The sequence below is a fragment of the Oncorhynchus mykiss genome, chromosome 2 (genome assembly GCF_013265735.2).
Source record: "Oncorhynchus mykiss isolate Arlee chromosome 2, USDA_OmykA_1.1, whole genome shotgun sequence".
In the NCBI taxonomy this organism is placed as follows: domain Eukaryota; kingdom Metazoa; phylum Chordata; class Actinopteri; order Salmoniformes; family Salmonidae; genus Oncorhynchus; species Oncorhynchus mykiss.
In genome coordinates, this window is record NC_048566.1 from 58,252,801 (window position 1) to 58,269,842 (window position 17,042).

Sequence of the window (17,042 nt, forward strand, 5' to 3'; positions counted from 1 at the left end):
CTAGAATCTTGACTAGAACCCCAGAATTTTGATCATATTTCTCCAGTGCTAGCCTCTCTACACTGGCTTCCTGTAAAGGCAAGGGCTGATTTCAAGGTTTTACTGCTAACCTACATTACATGGGCTTGCTCCTACCTATCTTTCCAATTTGGTTCTGCCGTACATACCTACATGTTCACTACGGTCACAAGACGCAGGCCTCCTTATTGTTCCTAGAATTTCTAAGCAAACAGCTGGAGGCAGGGCTTTCTTCTGTAGAGCTTCATTTGTATGGAATGGTCTGCCTACCCATGTGTGAAGGTGAACGCAAAGGCACTGGAGCGACGAACCACCCTTGCTGTCTCTGTGAGTCACTGGCTTACTGGTGCTCTTCCATCCCGTCCCTAGGAGGGGTGCGTCACTTGAGTGGGTTGAGTCAATGACGTGATCCACCTGTCCAGGTTTGGCGCCCCCCTCGGGTTCATGCGGTGTGGGATCTTCATGGGCTACACTCGAGAATCCCCGGATTGGGACACCTCCATAGGCCTACATTTTCAGAGAGGTGAAAATGCCCCTCTCCACTCCCCTCTACAATATGAATCTAAAGTATAAAATTTTTACATCAACGGCCATGTAGTTGACTCTCAGACAAGCATGGCTTCACTCAAACGAATTCGGCTAGAGTCCTGGTGCTAGCTGGGATTCCAATTGATGTTTACTTTGTGTCAAAATAACTAATTGTTTTCTTTTGCTGAACTTAAATAACAACAGTCTAACCTTGTATAGCATCATCTAGTCAAATTGCATCAGTTTCAATGGGTGACTTTTAATTTGAAGGCGAACCGCCGATTCCGCTATTGTTGTCCACAGCACACTGGTCTATGAAACACTGACAGGTGAGAAAGGGCGACCGACGGACTAACAACAGCGTTAATGGAACTTTGTTGCTGATTTCGTTATGGGTAAGAAACTTTCTGACCGGTTCTTATTTATTTAACCTCAGTTCCAAGAGCAACAGGCGCAGTCCTGTGCAATTTCTCGTGGCACCAACATATATTGGTTTAATTCGATATCAGGCTCTCATTCTGCGCTCATAGAGAACATGATATTTTCACAACGTGTCTTCCTTCCCCTGACCACATTTATAGTTTTTGATATAATTCTATAATTTAGCCTAGCATAACCTACTGTTAATGTCTTTCTTATATGTACCATTGCCTCCTTTTACTTTTGTGTTAGCCACTACTACGACTAAAACTGGCTACTTTTGTCTGCTTTACAATATTTAAACAATCAAACGTTACACTGTAACAATGTTCTTCAATCAAGATGAGCTGGTGACGGCGCAACATCGTATAACGAAATGATGTTTGTACATGTGTTTCTACAAACCCTCATCCAAACGTCTTGCACTTGAACGTTCGGATTTTTACATTTCATTTTGCAGTGATATGTGGCGATGTAATCTGCCCAGCAGCTACATAATTCAGTCTGTTGGCCCATTTAAAAACACATAATGACCATTAACAAAGACAGTACAACCTAAAGGACCAAACAACATGTACCATACTGCCTCTCTGTCATTAATATTTATAAGCTTATTGATCTCCTGTTCAGGGAGTGGTTCTTAGTGTGTTGCACCCAATGATATACATTTACACTAGATCACTAAAAGGGGTGCAGTTTTGAACACTACGCGCCTCCATCTTGGCACAACCCACCATAAGAAGAAAAAAAATCACTAACTTTGTACATTGTAGCGCAAAATATGCTGATTTCAAATCTGATTGCCGCCTAAACTTTATTCGTTCACTTAATGGGTCTCTCTCACGTCTCTCCCAAAGATGATCTATTGCCTCAGCGAACTGACTGTGTCTGTGAATAGGGCTTCCACAGGCCACCTCGTGAATGACCACATTACTGATTCGAGATAGTGGGCACTTTTGTAAAATAAGCTATTTTTATGCAGATATTGTTGATCAGTACAATAAAACAAGCTCAATAACTCAATGCTTGCACACACACCTATTGAATATTCAATCAACTGTATTATGAATAGGCCTAGGCTTGATTTACCCAATAGAAATTTACCATTAAAATAAATGATCACTGTTACCAAAGTCAAATTGATTATATGATTTATTCATTAATGCATACATGGCTGTCACTGAAAATTGTTGACATGTAAAATTGAATGATATTGAACTCAACATTTGCCCAACGATTAAACAGCACAGTTTCTCTCTGGCTCAAGTGCCATTCTCTGATTTTGGTTAATATGCCTTTTTTGCTGTGGTATCGTGATAGTATTGAAAATCGTGATACCAAACCCGGTATCGATGTAAACATTTTGGGAATGTGACAACACTGTCACATAAGACCTTTACCCTTTACATCTTCCATGATAAAGTCATTGGATTTGTGAGAGAAAAGAAAGTTGCACTATGCTCCCTTTCCTCCTGATCAGCAAGGACTGAAAATAGGGTAAATCCATATGAATTCAACCACTTTTTGTCAGCATTCATTTTGATTTAAACAACTTTCCATACATATTTGCTCATGGAAGAAGCAGTCAGAAATGTACTTTTTGGACCAGAATGCCAAAACATTCAGTGTATAAAGGGGCTCAAAGTTGACCCATTTTTCATACCCCACCATACCATGCGACATTCATGTCTTCATCACTGTAAAAGATAAACGGTTGATTGATTATCATTTAAAAGCTTAAAGTGTTCTCAAATAATTGGATTATTTCTCTAAAAAAATATTTTAATAGATTTTTTTAAACCTTTAACATCAATTATCTAAACGCACGTATTTTCATATTCACATACAGTTAATTCGGAAAGATACTGCCACCACCGTGCTTCACCGTAGGGATGGTGCCAGGTTTCCTCCAGAAGTGACACTTGGCATTCAGGTGAAAGAGTTCCTTCTGGCCACGATACCATAAAGGCCTGATTGGTGGAGTGCTGCAGAGATGGTTGTCCTTCTGGAAGGTTCATCCATCTCCACAGAGGAACTCTGGACCTCTGTCAGTGACCATCGGGTCAATGATTTCTCAGTTTGACCAGACTGCCAACTATAGGAAGAGTTTTGGTGGTTCCAAACTTCTTCCATTTTTAAGAATGATGGAGGCCACTATGTTCTTGGAGACCTTCAATGCTGCAGGCATCTTTGGTACCCTTCCCCAGATCAGTGCCTCGACGCAATCCTGTCTCAGAGCTCTACAGACAATTCCTTCGACCTCATGGCTCGGTTTTTGCTCTGACATGCACTTTCAACTATGGGACCTTATATAGACACGGTGTATGCCTTTACAAATCATGTCCAATTTAATTTAATATACCACAGGTGAACTCCAATCAAGTTTTAGAAACAACTCAAGGATGATCAATGGAAACAGGATGCACTTGAGCCCAATTTCGAGTCTCAAAGCAAAGGGTTTGAATACTTATGTAAATAAGGTATTTCAGTTTTTGTTTGTTATACATGTGAAAGATTTTTAAAATCATGTTTTCGCTTTGTCGTTATGGGGTACTGTGTAAAGATTGAGGATTTTTTTTTATTTAATCCATTTTAGAATAAGGTGGTAACATAACAAAGTGGAAAAAGTGAAGTGGTCTGAAGACTTTCCGAAGGCACTGTATGTTGTAGCGTATACCCTATTTCACATCATCTGAGGTTTTTGTGTTGTGCCCGTCATTATTTGAGACACAACATGCTCTTGAGTACAGGGTGGGTTTCATTTCAATCGTATAAATATAATTCATAGAATGGACCTATCCCTTCAGACCACTGCAATTTAGTTGGTATACCATTGACATTTTTATTTACATTTTTACCACACCCACCATTGAGCGTCAACTTAAATGATCATGTCTATTCATTATCCATATTTCTATCATTTCAATTGGTTTCCTATTGAGTTTGACAGTATAATTTAAAAGGGATATTTCCATTCAAGTCAACATTTTCTGATGTGTGGACACCCAATCCTGTTGGTGGTAGCATTTGAAAGTAGAAATGTCAATTTCTTTCTCTTCCAATTTTAGTACATTTATCAGTCAAAACATGACACCCACTGTGCATTCAAGAGTGGGCACAACACAAAACCTTAGATAATGTAAAATCGGGTCTAAGCTACAACATATGGAAAAAATCGGAGTAGAAGCATTTTTTGATAATTGCTGTTAAAAGTTTAGAAAATTACAATTTGTCTTATTAAAAAAAAAAAAAAATTCTTCCAGCTTTTAAATGATATCAAACTCAACCCTTTATCTTTTCCAGTGATGGTATGGTGGGGTATGGCATTCAGGTCCAAAAAGTTACTTTCTGAGTACTTCTACAATGGGCAAATATCTATAGAATGTATCATTCAAATCAAAAGGGCTGCTTTCAAAAAGTGACTGAATTCAAATGGATTTACCCTATGGGCTTAGAGGATTTTAGTCTTCTCATTGCTCTGTTTACTTTGCCTTTGTGCACAGACACAGCCATCACACCTTTCTGCTCATGATTTTCTCTCAATCGTTAGGGCTTAGCTGCATATGTCAAACCCTTTAACTCAGAAAAGATTAATGGTTAACCTTAGTCCATTCTTAGACTTTAGCATCTATTCATGAAGTTATCTTCTGGCTGGGGGAGTTTTGTTAAAGGGCGACCGCACTTCCTGATTTGGCCTTGTTTTTCATCAATGCTCATTTAGAAATCCTTGCAGCTATGACAAAAGTCAAACTAGACTTGTCTTGAGCGTGTGGTTTGATGTGGTTGTTTCTTGGGTGTGTCTTTGGCATTCAATCACAACAAACAAGACCAGTAGTGAGTATAGTGAGGTAAGCTAATCTAGCTTTGCTATGGAGAGAATAAAGTTTTGAAGTTGAGGACTTCTCCTCTCCAGACTGATTCGCCATCTCAAGATGGAAAGCTAATTCAGTTCTTGGTGAAATACTGCACCAAATATCTTAGTTAGATGTAAAATTGCGAGACTAAGATCTGCTCTGCAAAAACGTCAAAATTAATGACCGATTTCTTGAGTTAGATTAATTCAGACTTTTGAGGAAGTGTATACTAGCTACGGCGTCTCAAAATGAACAAACAGTACTATGGTTGCTTTTTTTCTCATTTTTCAAGTGAAGGTCTTGTAAGCACACTCCTTCCTTTCGGCTAGCCGAGTTCGGCTAGGCACCAGCCAAACTGAAGCCTTAAGCACACACTGATATGCACAGCTCTCTGGGTGAGATTCTGTCTTCAAGTCTCCAGTGGTTGAGGAAGTGGCAAGCGGGCTGGAATGCATGACACTCTATCCTGGATATGACTGCATTTGCCTCAAACCATGGGTCCAGCAGGCAGAGTTCAATAAATACAGGCAGATGTAAGATGCAAGAGGATGACCCTCTTCTAATACCACTCCGTAGGCTGTCTAATTCAAAGCTTCCGCCAGAAGGAAGCTTTGAATAGGTCCGTAGCCGACAGAGTAATATGAGAAGAGTGTAATTGCTCAACTTATGCAGATATTCTAAACAGTGTTTTGATAACTTTCAAGTTGTGACAGTTTCATGTAGAATAAACCATATTCTGCTAATATAACAATGTGCAAATATTATACCTTCCAGTACGGTGTCACGTGTAAGAAAGAAGTACCCACTAATGTTTGATAGTACCATTCGACTCAATAATAACAAAAGACGATAAAAAGTAATAGATGTCTTGTATAATTTAAATGCTGAGTGTAAGGTCTCTCCCAATTCAGACATCAGTATCAACTTGTTTCAGGACTCCATTTCAAAAGTATCTCTTCTGCCCATCTGTTGAAAAAACAAGGAAGGGTTGATGAGTGACACGTATCAAAAGGGTGATATTATTAAACACTTGTGATGTACTGTCTTATTAGCAATCACCTTTTGTCCCTTCTGAGGTGTTTGCCAATGCCTGATGGGCATGGTAGCATAGATCAGCTCCAGGCCCCTCGTCACAGATACTGGTCATGAAGGAGCCTGACTTTGGCTCCTGTATCCAACCCAGCTCCTATAGCACAGAGGGAGAGAGCGAGAGACTGCCACCATACCGTCATGGAAGCCACATGTAAATACACGGTTGAACATAGTCAATCAGAGATGCTAATTCACAAGGGACACATGCCAGTGTGTTACTGATTGGTTGGCATTACTCACTCGGGCCCAGGAGTAGTCCAGTGGCACAGACAGTGGAAGGGGACACCTTACAACATACAAGACATATAGCACTGATTACATGATTAATGGTGGTTAGGTGAATTCCAGGATAGATAGTATATTGACCAGATCAAATGTGCCCAACCTGATTCAAGTGTCCTCCATTACTCTGAAGCGGGACTGGTGTCTGGCCACTGCCTCAGCCTTCTGTAACAGCTCTTGATATGTTAGCAGGGTTCCCACGACGCTGCTGAACAATAAATCCACCAGGTTCTGTACTTGGCCTGTGAATGGAATAAAGTATCACCCAATAAACATATAGCGAGGAAAAATAACTTTCTCTAGTTTGGAAACAATTTATATGCTAAAAGAGAGACTGTAACTACAGAATCGTTTCAGGCCAGTGACGCTGATGCCATGACTATGCAAACAGCTGTAATTACATTGCTTGCTGACACATGTTGATATTTGCTGCCAGAGCCATAGCTGTATTTTTAGTTGACAAGTACCATCCTTAATTCGTTTTTGCCTTAGAAAATACACAAACATTAATGAGAACAGGCATGTTTTGGGTTAGAAGATGAAGCCGAAATGCTAGCTAGCTACTTAACTTGCAAATCTGGGTTAGTTATATTTTTTGTCAGAGTTGAAACAAGTTGGCTAGCCAGTTTGAGTTGAAACATCATTGAAAGCAAGCTGGCTACATCCTAAGCTTGGAAGATACTATCCAAGATCCTGTCCTGTATTGACCTAAATGCCAATGTACTACAGTTAGCTGTTGTTAGCAAGGTAGCTAGCTAACGTGAGCTACACACATCTTCCTCTGACATGCTACATCACATTACACATTATCTTGATGTGGTGCCTTTTGGACCTCATAACTTTTAAGGGAAAAAGTGTTTATATACTGATATATATATATATAATACCAGTCAAAAGTTTGGACACCTACTCATTCCAGGGTGTTTCTTTATTTTTTTACTATTTTCTGCTTTGTGGAATAATAATGAAGACAACAAAACTATGAACTAACATGGAATCATGTAGTAACCAAAAAAGTGTTTAACAAATCAAAATATATGTTATATTTGAGGTTCTTCAAAGTAGCCACCCTTCGTCAGTTTCTTTTGTATGTCGTTTTGTTATAAACATTTTTTTACACCTTTTCCTCCCCAATTTTGTGGTATCCAATTTGTAGTTAGTCCTGCCCCATTGCTGCAACTCCCGTATGGACTCGGGAGAGGCAAAGGTCGAGAGCTGTGCGTCCTCCGAAAACACGACTCCGCCAAGCCACTGCTTCTTGACACAATGCTCGCTTAACCCAGAAGCCAGCCACACCAATGTGTCGGAGGAAACACCGTACACCTGGTGACCGTGTCAGCGTGCATGCGCCCGGCCTACCACAGGAGTCGTTAGAGCGCGATGGGACAAGGACAACCCGGTCGCGGATAGCTGCGACACAGCCAGGATCTGTAGTGCTGCAGCTAGCACTGCAATTCAGTCCCTTAGACCGCTGTGCCACTCGGGAGGCCTGCAATTTTTTTAAATGTTGGATAAAAGTAGAGACAGAGCTACAAAATGATATGTCATGGGAAAATAATTCTGCCTTGAAAGTTGATAAACTTGAATGTCACAGCCGTATGGATCTGTGCAAACCTGCTACAGCAAGTGTATCTTTTTTTTGTTGTTGAAAGATTCATGCTGATATGAAAGATAAGATCCATATGTTTCGAAAACCTTATCGCAAGCAATGATTATTAAACGATAAAACAGAGTGTCGGGATTGTATTTCACATGGTCCCACCAGTAAGCTGTGCTTATAGTTGAGAACCTTTGGGATTTGGATTTGATTTATTAGGATCCCCGTTAGCCGACGCCAATGGCAACAGCTAGTCTTACTGCGGTCAGACACACAACGAAAAAGACATTACAGGCACAAGACTCCAATTTACATACATTTAAAAACATTAACATGTGTCACACATACGGTGCATTTGAAAACTGCCTTGCACTGTCATCTGTGGGACCTTATATACTGTAGATGGGGGTGTGTGCCTTTCCAAATAATTTCCAATCAATTGAATTTACCACAGGTGGAATTCAATCAAGTTGAAAAAAGTAAAATTGTTTTGTTGACATTATCAAATAGTTTGTCAACCTTTTTTGTAAGCTTATATATCAAACTCAACCATTTATCTTTTCCAGTGATGCAGACATGGATGTCTCATTGTATTGCGGGATATGCAAAATGGGTGAACTTTGGGCACCTCTATATCTCTTGAATGTTTTTGCATTCAGGTCCAAAAAGTATATTTAACCAGGGGCAAATATGTATGGAAAGTTTTGTTCAAATCAAAACCCTCCTAAATTAAACCTCTCGTCTTATAAAGGGTGCCTAGTCTCCTAATTAATGATGCAAGTTGGCCATGTACCACATCTCTCTTTCTCCTTCAACCTTTTTCTCTTTTCCACTCTCTTTCAATCTCTCTCTCTGGGCAGAGGCTAAAGGGTCCAGCATTCTGTCTGACCTACATAGAGTAAAGAGATAATGCTGGAACGACCCAGCCCTAAAATCATTGCCCAACTCACCCACACCGCCTCAGTCACATTGGTCTCACACCGCTCTGGCCCTACTTTGCTGGTGCAACATGTATAGCAAGTTAAGTTTTGGGGAAAGAATAATACTTCGAAAAATAGATTCTAGATGAAAAGGGATCAAAGTTAAGGTAGAAGAAATAGACATTCTTCCTGCCCACCATTTGGCTATTTTGTCATCGTTTTAGAATTGTCTAATCATGTAGAGAAGTGATGGGAGTCAAGTTTATTCTACGGTAAGTGTCTCATTACTGATTTTGAGTAGAAGGTTTTATTTCTCCTGTAGGAAATTGATAGGAATGAAATCATGCTGTGTGCCCATTACTCTTGCAGAATTGAATGACTGTATGTGGATGACTATGCCGTTCATACCTCCCTCCTCATGCCTGTGCTAGAATGCAATGTCCTTGTGGATTGCACATGTAAGTATTATATTGCTGCACAGGAATCTTTATATTGGCATTTAGAATTGGTCATATTCATATAGTTGTATCATTTTCCGATATTTTTATTAATGATGATGATAGGATTTCTGAGCTTGAGCTATTTATTAATCATTAGTTATAAAAGAGACATGAGGGGTGCCATAATGAAGCTGGGGGGGGGGGGGGGGGGGGGGGCTGAGTGCAGGGAAAACGGTCACGTGTGGCTGTACTGATAAGGGGAGGAACCCGCTTACTTAGCTCCCTGCCTAGCAATAATGATGCAATGTTTTGTGATAAGGAGGAGACTGCACCCAAAGTGGGTTATGTATACTACCACGGGTGGGAACCATGTCTTTGTCTGTTCAGCTGTTCGATCCTCTGGGAAGAATACACTTGGTTTGAGCTTTCATAGTGTCTGAGTATTTACTCTGATAATTAGAACCTAACAATGACAATACAATGCCTTATGGAGACACATCCTGGTCAGTGAGTTGGCGGTACAATATTTTAATCTAACCACCTGTGTCTTTCTTCCTTTTTGTCCCTACAGGGATGCCATACGCCATGTTAAGATAAAGACGACTGTGTTTAACATGCTTAAGCGGTTGGACAAAATCCGGTTCCGGGGCCAGCGGACAGATGTGTTTCTGGATCTGGGCGACTCGCCCAACACATCTGACACTGAATGTAGCGAAGAGATTCTGATGAAGCCTCGGCCCTCACTTGAAATGAAAGACACTGAAGAACTGCAAGACCCTGTAAGTGAATATCAGTATTAATAGAACCACAGAACTGGCATCTCTTCAGACTCTTTCACTTCACTAATTCTCACTGAAACAAAACAGATATTTGCCTCCTAACTTAGTTTGGAATCTTACAGATAACTTTGTTAAGTCTACTCACTCGCCATGCCAAGGTGCCGCTTCCATTTTCGGGGAGGGGGAGGGGGAGGGGGAGGGGGAGGGGGGGGGTTTAAGCCAAAATGTCCCCCCTTTGATACATGGCTTTCATGTTTATTCAACCCCCTTCCTGTTGATGTAGTTCACTCAAGCGAGGATGGAGAGAAAGACTTAACAACCGCTGTCTAGTCAAACTATACATGTGCCAAGGCCTACCGCCAACTCAACATCCCTGAACACATTAGAAGAACAGCTATATTTTTCATCTTACTATTTCATTTGACTGCATATTCTGGTGCGTTGCTGTTCATATTTTTGTGGAGAGAGGTTGATCAAACTGCTTGATCTTTGAAGATCTACTCAGAGGAAAAAGTTGACTGCATGTTTTCCCCATTTTAACACCGATCAAAGTTACCATAAGTTATTTGATATCATTCCACACTGGGTGAAATTGATTGCGTTCTTTATGAAATGTCCAAAAAAAGTGCAAAGTTGTTGACAGATGCACACAAAAGACGTGAAAACTTGCCACTGGTGCAAATGCTCAGCTAGCCGATCTGGTTCCTAAATATCAAGACCCAACTTGCACGTCGAGTCTAAATAAGAGAAGACAGTTGGAGATGTTGATCTTTTTAGGGTGGCTGTGTCTCAAACAAACTTTGACCTGGAACGCCTATGTGCAGTGGAATTAGGGCTTCAACACAGCCCCTGTAATGTCTAACCACAGACGTCTTGGTTCTGGGAAACTGGGCTTCAGCCAGTTCAGTACTGTACAGTGACACATTTTGTTTGTGTCTTGGGCTTGTTCTCATGGAAACAGGAATAGTGTGGTTCTTCTCACTCTGGTTATTTATCATAATCTTGACACCTTTGTCATTATGTTTTAATCGATTTATGAACTCGTGTCAAATAGATGTATTTACCCGCGTCGCAGGACTGGCTGTCATTACTTACCACTTTTGATGCACTTTAGCTCTTTTATATCTAATTAACGTTGAGGTCTAATTTACACGGATGGAATACATTGAGGTACATTACATTTGTCAGCTAGTAGACCTAGTGAAACGCGTCACTGCTTCTCCGGGTAAATGGTGCAAAGAGGGACAGGGTTAAAGTCCATCTATTATTCTCATCATTTTACAAGCGGCACTATTGCAATCTGCTATTGCACTGATTTCTACCCTTCTGACACGAGCGGTCTCTCCTCCTGCTGAGAGGATGTGAAATGAAATCGACTTTGCCTCTCCCAGCTCTGTTGTCTGAGTAGTGTCGTACAAGTTGGCACTAGTGGCTATCTCACTGTAGCAGTCCTCTCTCTCTCTCTCTCACACTCACTTTCTCAATCTTTCCTCTTGCGCACTCACCATCTCAATCTCCTTTGTTTCTCTCTCTTTGTCAAAATTTTTGTTCCTCTATCAGTGCTTTGGGTCATGATACTAGGCATACAGGATTATACTGCTGTTTTTGAGCCAGGCTGGAGGGTGCAGGGAGAAACTGTAGGGTGAAATTAATTCTGCAGTCAGCTTGCCTCCATTTGTTTGTTTGTGTGTTTTGTGTGTGTTTGCTTTGCTTTGCAATATCAGAATTTTGAGGTTCTGTGTGCAGGTGTTTTGAACCAGAGACTACGGTAGCTCACATCGGCAAGGAGGTTGTTCTTCTTCACTCACCCCTGCATTTGTGTTTGCCCACATCCAGGCTGGTCCAGGGACACTTACGATGCCTGCTGCAGCCATCCAGGACTACCAGAGGGCTGAGACAGATCGACTCAACGACTTGAAAGGCCACCTGGAAGTTGCCTTACTGGAAAAGCACTTCCTACGTGAGTACTGCACTTTATGTTTCAACCTAGGTGATAGTTTGTCAGAGCTCTAGCCGGAAGTCTTTGATTTGCAAAAAGGGATATCATCACGTTTTGTTGTTTGATTGCCAATCTTCACAGCAGCTTTGGATATCTGTCTTTCCTGTCCATGTGTCTGTTGGGGCATTTTCACACATGCAGTCAAAAGTTTGGACACACTTTCTTTATTTCATCAAAACTATGAAATAACACATATGGAATCATGTAGCAACAAAAAAAGTGTGAACAAATAAAAATATATTTTAGATTATTTAAAGTAGCCACCCTTTGCCTTGATGACAGCTTTGCACACTCTTGGCATCCTTTTAGCCAGCTTCGTGAGGTAGTCACCTGGAATGCATTTGAATTTAATTTGTGGAATTTCTTTCCTTAATGCGTTTAAGCCAATCAGTTGTGTTGTGACAAGGTAGGGGTAGTATACAGATGATAGCCCTATTTGGTTAAAGACCAAATCCGTATTATGGCATGAACAGCTCAAATAAGCAAAGAGACATGAAGGTCAGTCAATCTGGAAAATTTCAAGGACTTTGAACGTTTCTTCAAGTGCAGTCGCAAAAACCATCAAGTGCTATGATTAAACTGGCTCTCATGAGGACCGCCACAGGAAAGGAAGACCCAGAGTTACCTCTGCTGCAGAGGATAAGTTCATTAGAGTTACCAGCCTCAGATTGCAGCCCAAATAAATACTTCACAGAGTTAAAATAAAAGACATCTCAACATCAACTGTTCAGAGGACACTGCGTGAATCAGGCCTTCATGGTCGAATTGTTGCAAAGAAACTACTACTAAAGGACACCCATAAGAAGAAGAGACTTTCTTGGGCCAAGAAACATGAGCAATGAACATGAGACTGGTGGAAATCTGTCCTTTGATCTGGAGTCCAAATTAGAAATGTTTGGTTCCAACCGTCATGTCTTTGTGAGGCGCAGAGTAGGTGAACGGATGATCTCCACATGTGTGGTTCCCACTGTGAAACCTGAAGGTGTAATGGTGTGGGGATGCTTTTCTGGTGACACTGTCGTGATTTATTTCGAATTCAAGGCACACTTAACCAGCATGGCTACCACAGCATTCTACAGTGATACGCAATCCATTCTATTTTGCGGTTAGTTGGACTATCATTTGTTATTCAACAGGACAGTGACCCACAAAACACCTCCAGGCTGTGTAAGGGCTATTTGATAAGGAATGAGAGTGATGGAGTGCTACATCAGATGACCTGGCCTCCACAATCACCCGACCTCAACCCAATTGAAATGGTTTGGGATGAGTTGGACCGCAGAGTAAAGGAAAAGCAGCCAACAAGTGCTCAGTATATGTGGGAATTCCTTCAAGACTGTTGGAAAATCATTCCTCATGAAGCTGGTTGAGAGAGTGCCAAGAGTGTGCAAAGCTGTCAAGGCAAAGGGTGGCTACTTTGAAAAATCTAAAATATATTTTGATTGTTAAACACTTTTTGGGGGGGGTTGCTACATGATTCCATATGTGTTATTTCATAGTGTTGATGTCTTCACTATTATTCTACAATGTAGAAAATAGTCAAAATAAAGAAAAACCCTTGAATGAGTAGGTGTCCAAACTTTTGACTGGTACTGTATTTCTGAGCTCGAGTTCGAATCAGTTTGTTTTATTTGTTACATTGTATTTTTGTCGTTTGGTAAGGTTGGTTTCAAATTGTCAAATGAACCAAAATGCCTAAACGAAACCGCGTGTTCATGTAAGTCATTTTGTTTATTGGGCAACAATGCGCACTTTGAAATCCATCTATAATATCATGGAGCATCACTTTGTGTCCCAATCGTATTACTTCAGCTTTCTTTTCCGAAACCACATGCAGGAGGGAAACGGCTCCATAGCTGCTCTAACTGCGACGGGCAGTGAATATGTGCTTCGTTTGGTGCGTTCCCGTGTGCGGATAGTGTTCCCACCAGTTCAAAGGGACAAACTTAAGGGGGTAAACGCACTAGAGTGGGAAGAAATGTTTTTGGGTGTGAAAGCCCCCTTAGTTGGTAAAGTCATTGGAATTTGTGTAAATTGTGTTTTTCTCTCTTTCGGGGCTCTCCTGGCTGCAGAATTACTGGCTCCTATAACCCTCTGGCAACGTTAAGTGTTAGCCTCCTCTTACCCCATCTAGGTCAGTGATCGTACATAGCATCTGTGAGTGACTATATCACTACTAAATGATGCTTACGTTTGGGCCGTTATTGTCATCCTACTCGGGCATGTGTCAATACATTTCGCACATTGAGGAGATCAAAGTACAGAAGAGGTGTGTGTGTGTGTGTGTCCTTCATTTCACATCAGCCCTTCATCTTGGATGCAGGATGTTTGTGTCAGCAGTGTGTGCCTCATTGCACAGCCTATTGACCTCTGTCTTGCACCAAAGGGTACTATGGGAATGATCACAATCTCCAAATGTACTTTTGCTGCTCTGCTAAAGCACACGTGTTTCCTCTAGGGAGGAAAAAAAGGTGAGATTTCCGTGTTGTCACAGTTGGTATTTAAGTTGATATGACAATGCGAATGTTGTTTGTCTGCCTTGATTTGAATCCTGGTCTGTAACTTGTAAGGGCTGGGAGAATGTTTTATCATGAGCCTTCAGGGAGGTGGTAAGTCCTTTTTTTAAAATTCTGCTTTGAGTCAGTAAGACCTGCAGCTCCGGGACGTGTTCAGGATTGGTGGTGTTGCATTGCACTGTGTTGGCAAACCTTGTTTATCAAAGTGACCCAGCCTTTAATTTCAATTAGTGTGTCAGCAGGCCCAAGAGATTACCCCTATGCTAAGAATGGTTAAAAACACACGCGCGGACATGCGCTACAGTAAACGCAATCTCTACCAGGAATTACCAGTTACATTTAAACACACCGACCACAGCCATTGTGTTTAACACGCACATGCACAGCATACACTGCAATGCTGATTAATTGAGGCCAATCTGCCCCGCGATCAATACATTAGTCTAGCAGACAGTCCATGTTGTGATATCATCAGCCTCTACAACGGCACAGACCAAGGCATTTACCACCCGTTTGAGTTGGATACAATTGACAGATTTAATAGTGCTGTAAGGGTTGACCATTTCCCCTAAATAGCTTGGATTTCAATCTCACGGTCGATCCTTTCACACAACCTGCGACAGGAAGAGCCTCAGAGAGCCAGGAATGTGTATTTTTCTGAGTTCCCCCCCCCCCCCCCCCCCCCCGCTTGCTCTCTTGATGTTTAAATCCTAGAGGCCTCCGCACTTACCACCTGTACTGACTCTCTGGACCTTAGCACACATGCACCCACTTACACACACGCGTGCGCGCGCGCGCAAACAATTTAAACACTTGCCCCCCAATCCCCTCTTCCCTGATACATGTGTACATTTTGTACTCTAAATTGTGCCATCCTGTATTATACTTATGCAACCAACAAAAAAAGATTCTACTGAACCAAGGACTTTGTTTGTATTGTTATCTTTTATAAAATCTAATTGCTTTTGCATTGTCGAAGGAACCTGCAAGTAAGCATTTTGGAAGGTGTATCCTGTACATATGACTAATACAACTTGAAACACTTCACGATTGTAAATAATGTGAAGTGTGGTCATCGTCCACTATGAGTGTGGAGGTCATGCAAAAGTCAGACGAGGACCTTCTTATTGTGCCAGCAAATAAAATCAATTTCTACAGATGGTCGATGTCACAGATGCTTTCCCACACTCCGAAGAGAAAGGCAGCCAGGTATTGAAGGACCATTGGGTGTCTCTGGTCTGATCCGCTGCTACAGAGACCGAAGGATAAGAGGTCTCAAACAGTTAATTTCACAGCAGTAGTTACTTCAGAAACATTCAGCATGGCCTCTCCCTTGCTCTTGGCAACTATTAATCTATGCTGGCTAGAAACCACAACGCATTTTTTTTTATAGTCTCCAATTCCAACCTCGTCTGTTCACATGCCTGGGTGCGTGTAACCTGGGCTACACTTTTAACGACAATGGCGGCGTAGAAGGAGAGATTGGTAGCAGTAGTATGATGTATTTTACTAGGCATTAATTATGCCTATGTTTGTGTAAACACTGTTAGTAAAGTAGTCCAGGTTCTGTTGTACATTTTATGTAACAGCTTGCCCCCAGAGAAATGGGTATGTTTATACAACAGCGAGTGTTTTCATCGTCCAATAAGGCTATATCTAAAATGCGTTTAATCTTCACTTGAGCTAACGGTTGGTAGGTACTAAAGCGGTTGTACCTCCCAGGTGCCCTGTATTTGAGGGCCAGCTTCTGTCTTTAGAGATCAGGGGATGGGGTGGTTGTGCCAAAACGAGGCAGATGCAGTTTTGAATGGTTTCCAGTTTACTCTGCTAGTCTCTGGCTCCAGGCCAAAACAAGGTCAAGTCACATGGGTCACACCTCCTCCTGTTTTACATTGTGAAATGCCTGGATGAGGTTACATAGCGATACCTCAGGAATGTCCAGGCCAGCCTGTAGACGTCATTCCACTCACTGTTTCCTTGTTGTGAGTCATTGCACAGGGCGTTCGGTTTTCTTAGGGAAAGTATTAGTGTGAGGAGATGCTGCATGTCCTGGATGGCATTAGTCCTTTGGCTTACTTTTTATTTTATACCCACTGTTAGACACTGACTCTGGGACAGTTGGTCATGGTTATATGATCCGCCCCCCTTCCCCATCTACCTAGGATGTGTGAGGATATTGCTAGCTTTGAGTATGAACCTCACACAGAACACTATTGAAAGTTTACAGGAATTCAACCTATTAAGCGTTGCATCATGGAATTGGATATCTAATTCAAACAGCCTGTGTATCAGGAGTAAAATACCTCTGTTTACCCTGGCATTCCTTTCCCTAGCCTGGCAACATATCCATTAGCTAAGTGTTAGCCAGTGATAAAGATACACAGCACCTCCCTTACCAATAGTGTCCCATGATACTGGCGCTGAAAGATTTACTTGAATACGATAAAAGACGAGAGCGACCTCAACAGCGCGTTGGAGATGCTAACATAAATGGTTGTCTTGTGTTGGCAGCTAGCCAAAACGAGGCACTGTGGGAAGGAAGAAGCAAGGAAGTCGGAGAGAGAGAGAAGCTGGCCTTCAAATACGGAGAACCTGGG

At 41.6% G+C, this 17,042-nt stretch overlaps 1 protein-coding gene across 3 annotated transcripts in view; it reads left to right on the forward strand.

The window, feature by feature from the left end:
* Positions 1-803: 803 nt before the first annotated feature.
* LOC110492647 (GRAM domain-containing protein 4) overlaps positions 804-17,042 on the forward strand; it is a 43,143-nt gene continuing 26,904 nt past the window's right edge. Inside the window, exons 1-3 of one of the 3 annotated variants that reach the window (XM_021567123.2) lie at positions 804-941; positions 9,723-9,930; positions 11,767-11,890. In XM_021567123.2, the coding sequence (XP_021422798.2) occupies positions 9,766-9,930; positions 11,767-11,890 (289 nt within the window). In that variant the 5' untranslated portion in view covers positions 804-941; positions 9,723-9,765. Of the gene's footprint in view, positions 942-8,740; positions 8,984-9,446; positions 9,512-9,722; positions 9,931-11,766; positions 11,891-17,042 lie in introns of those variants that run through there. The other 2 variants (XM_021567098.2, XM_036951861.1) reach the window with 2 other exon arrangements.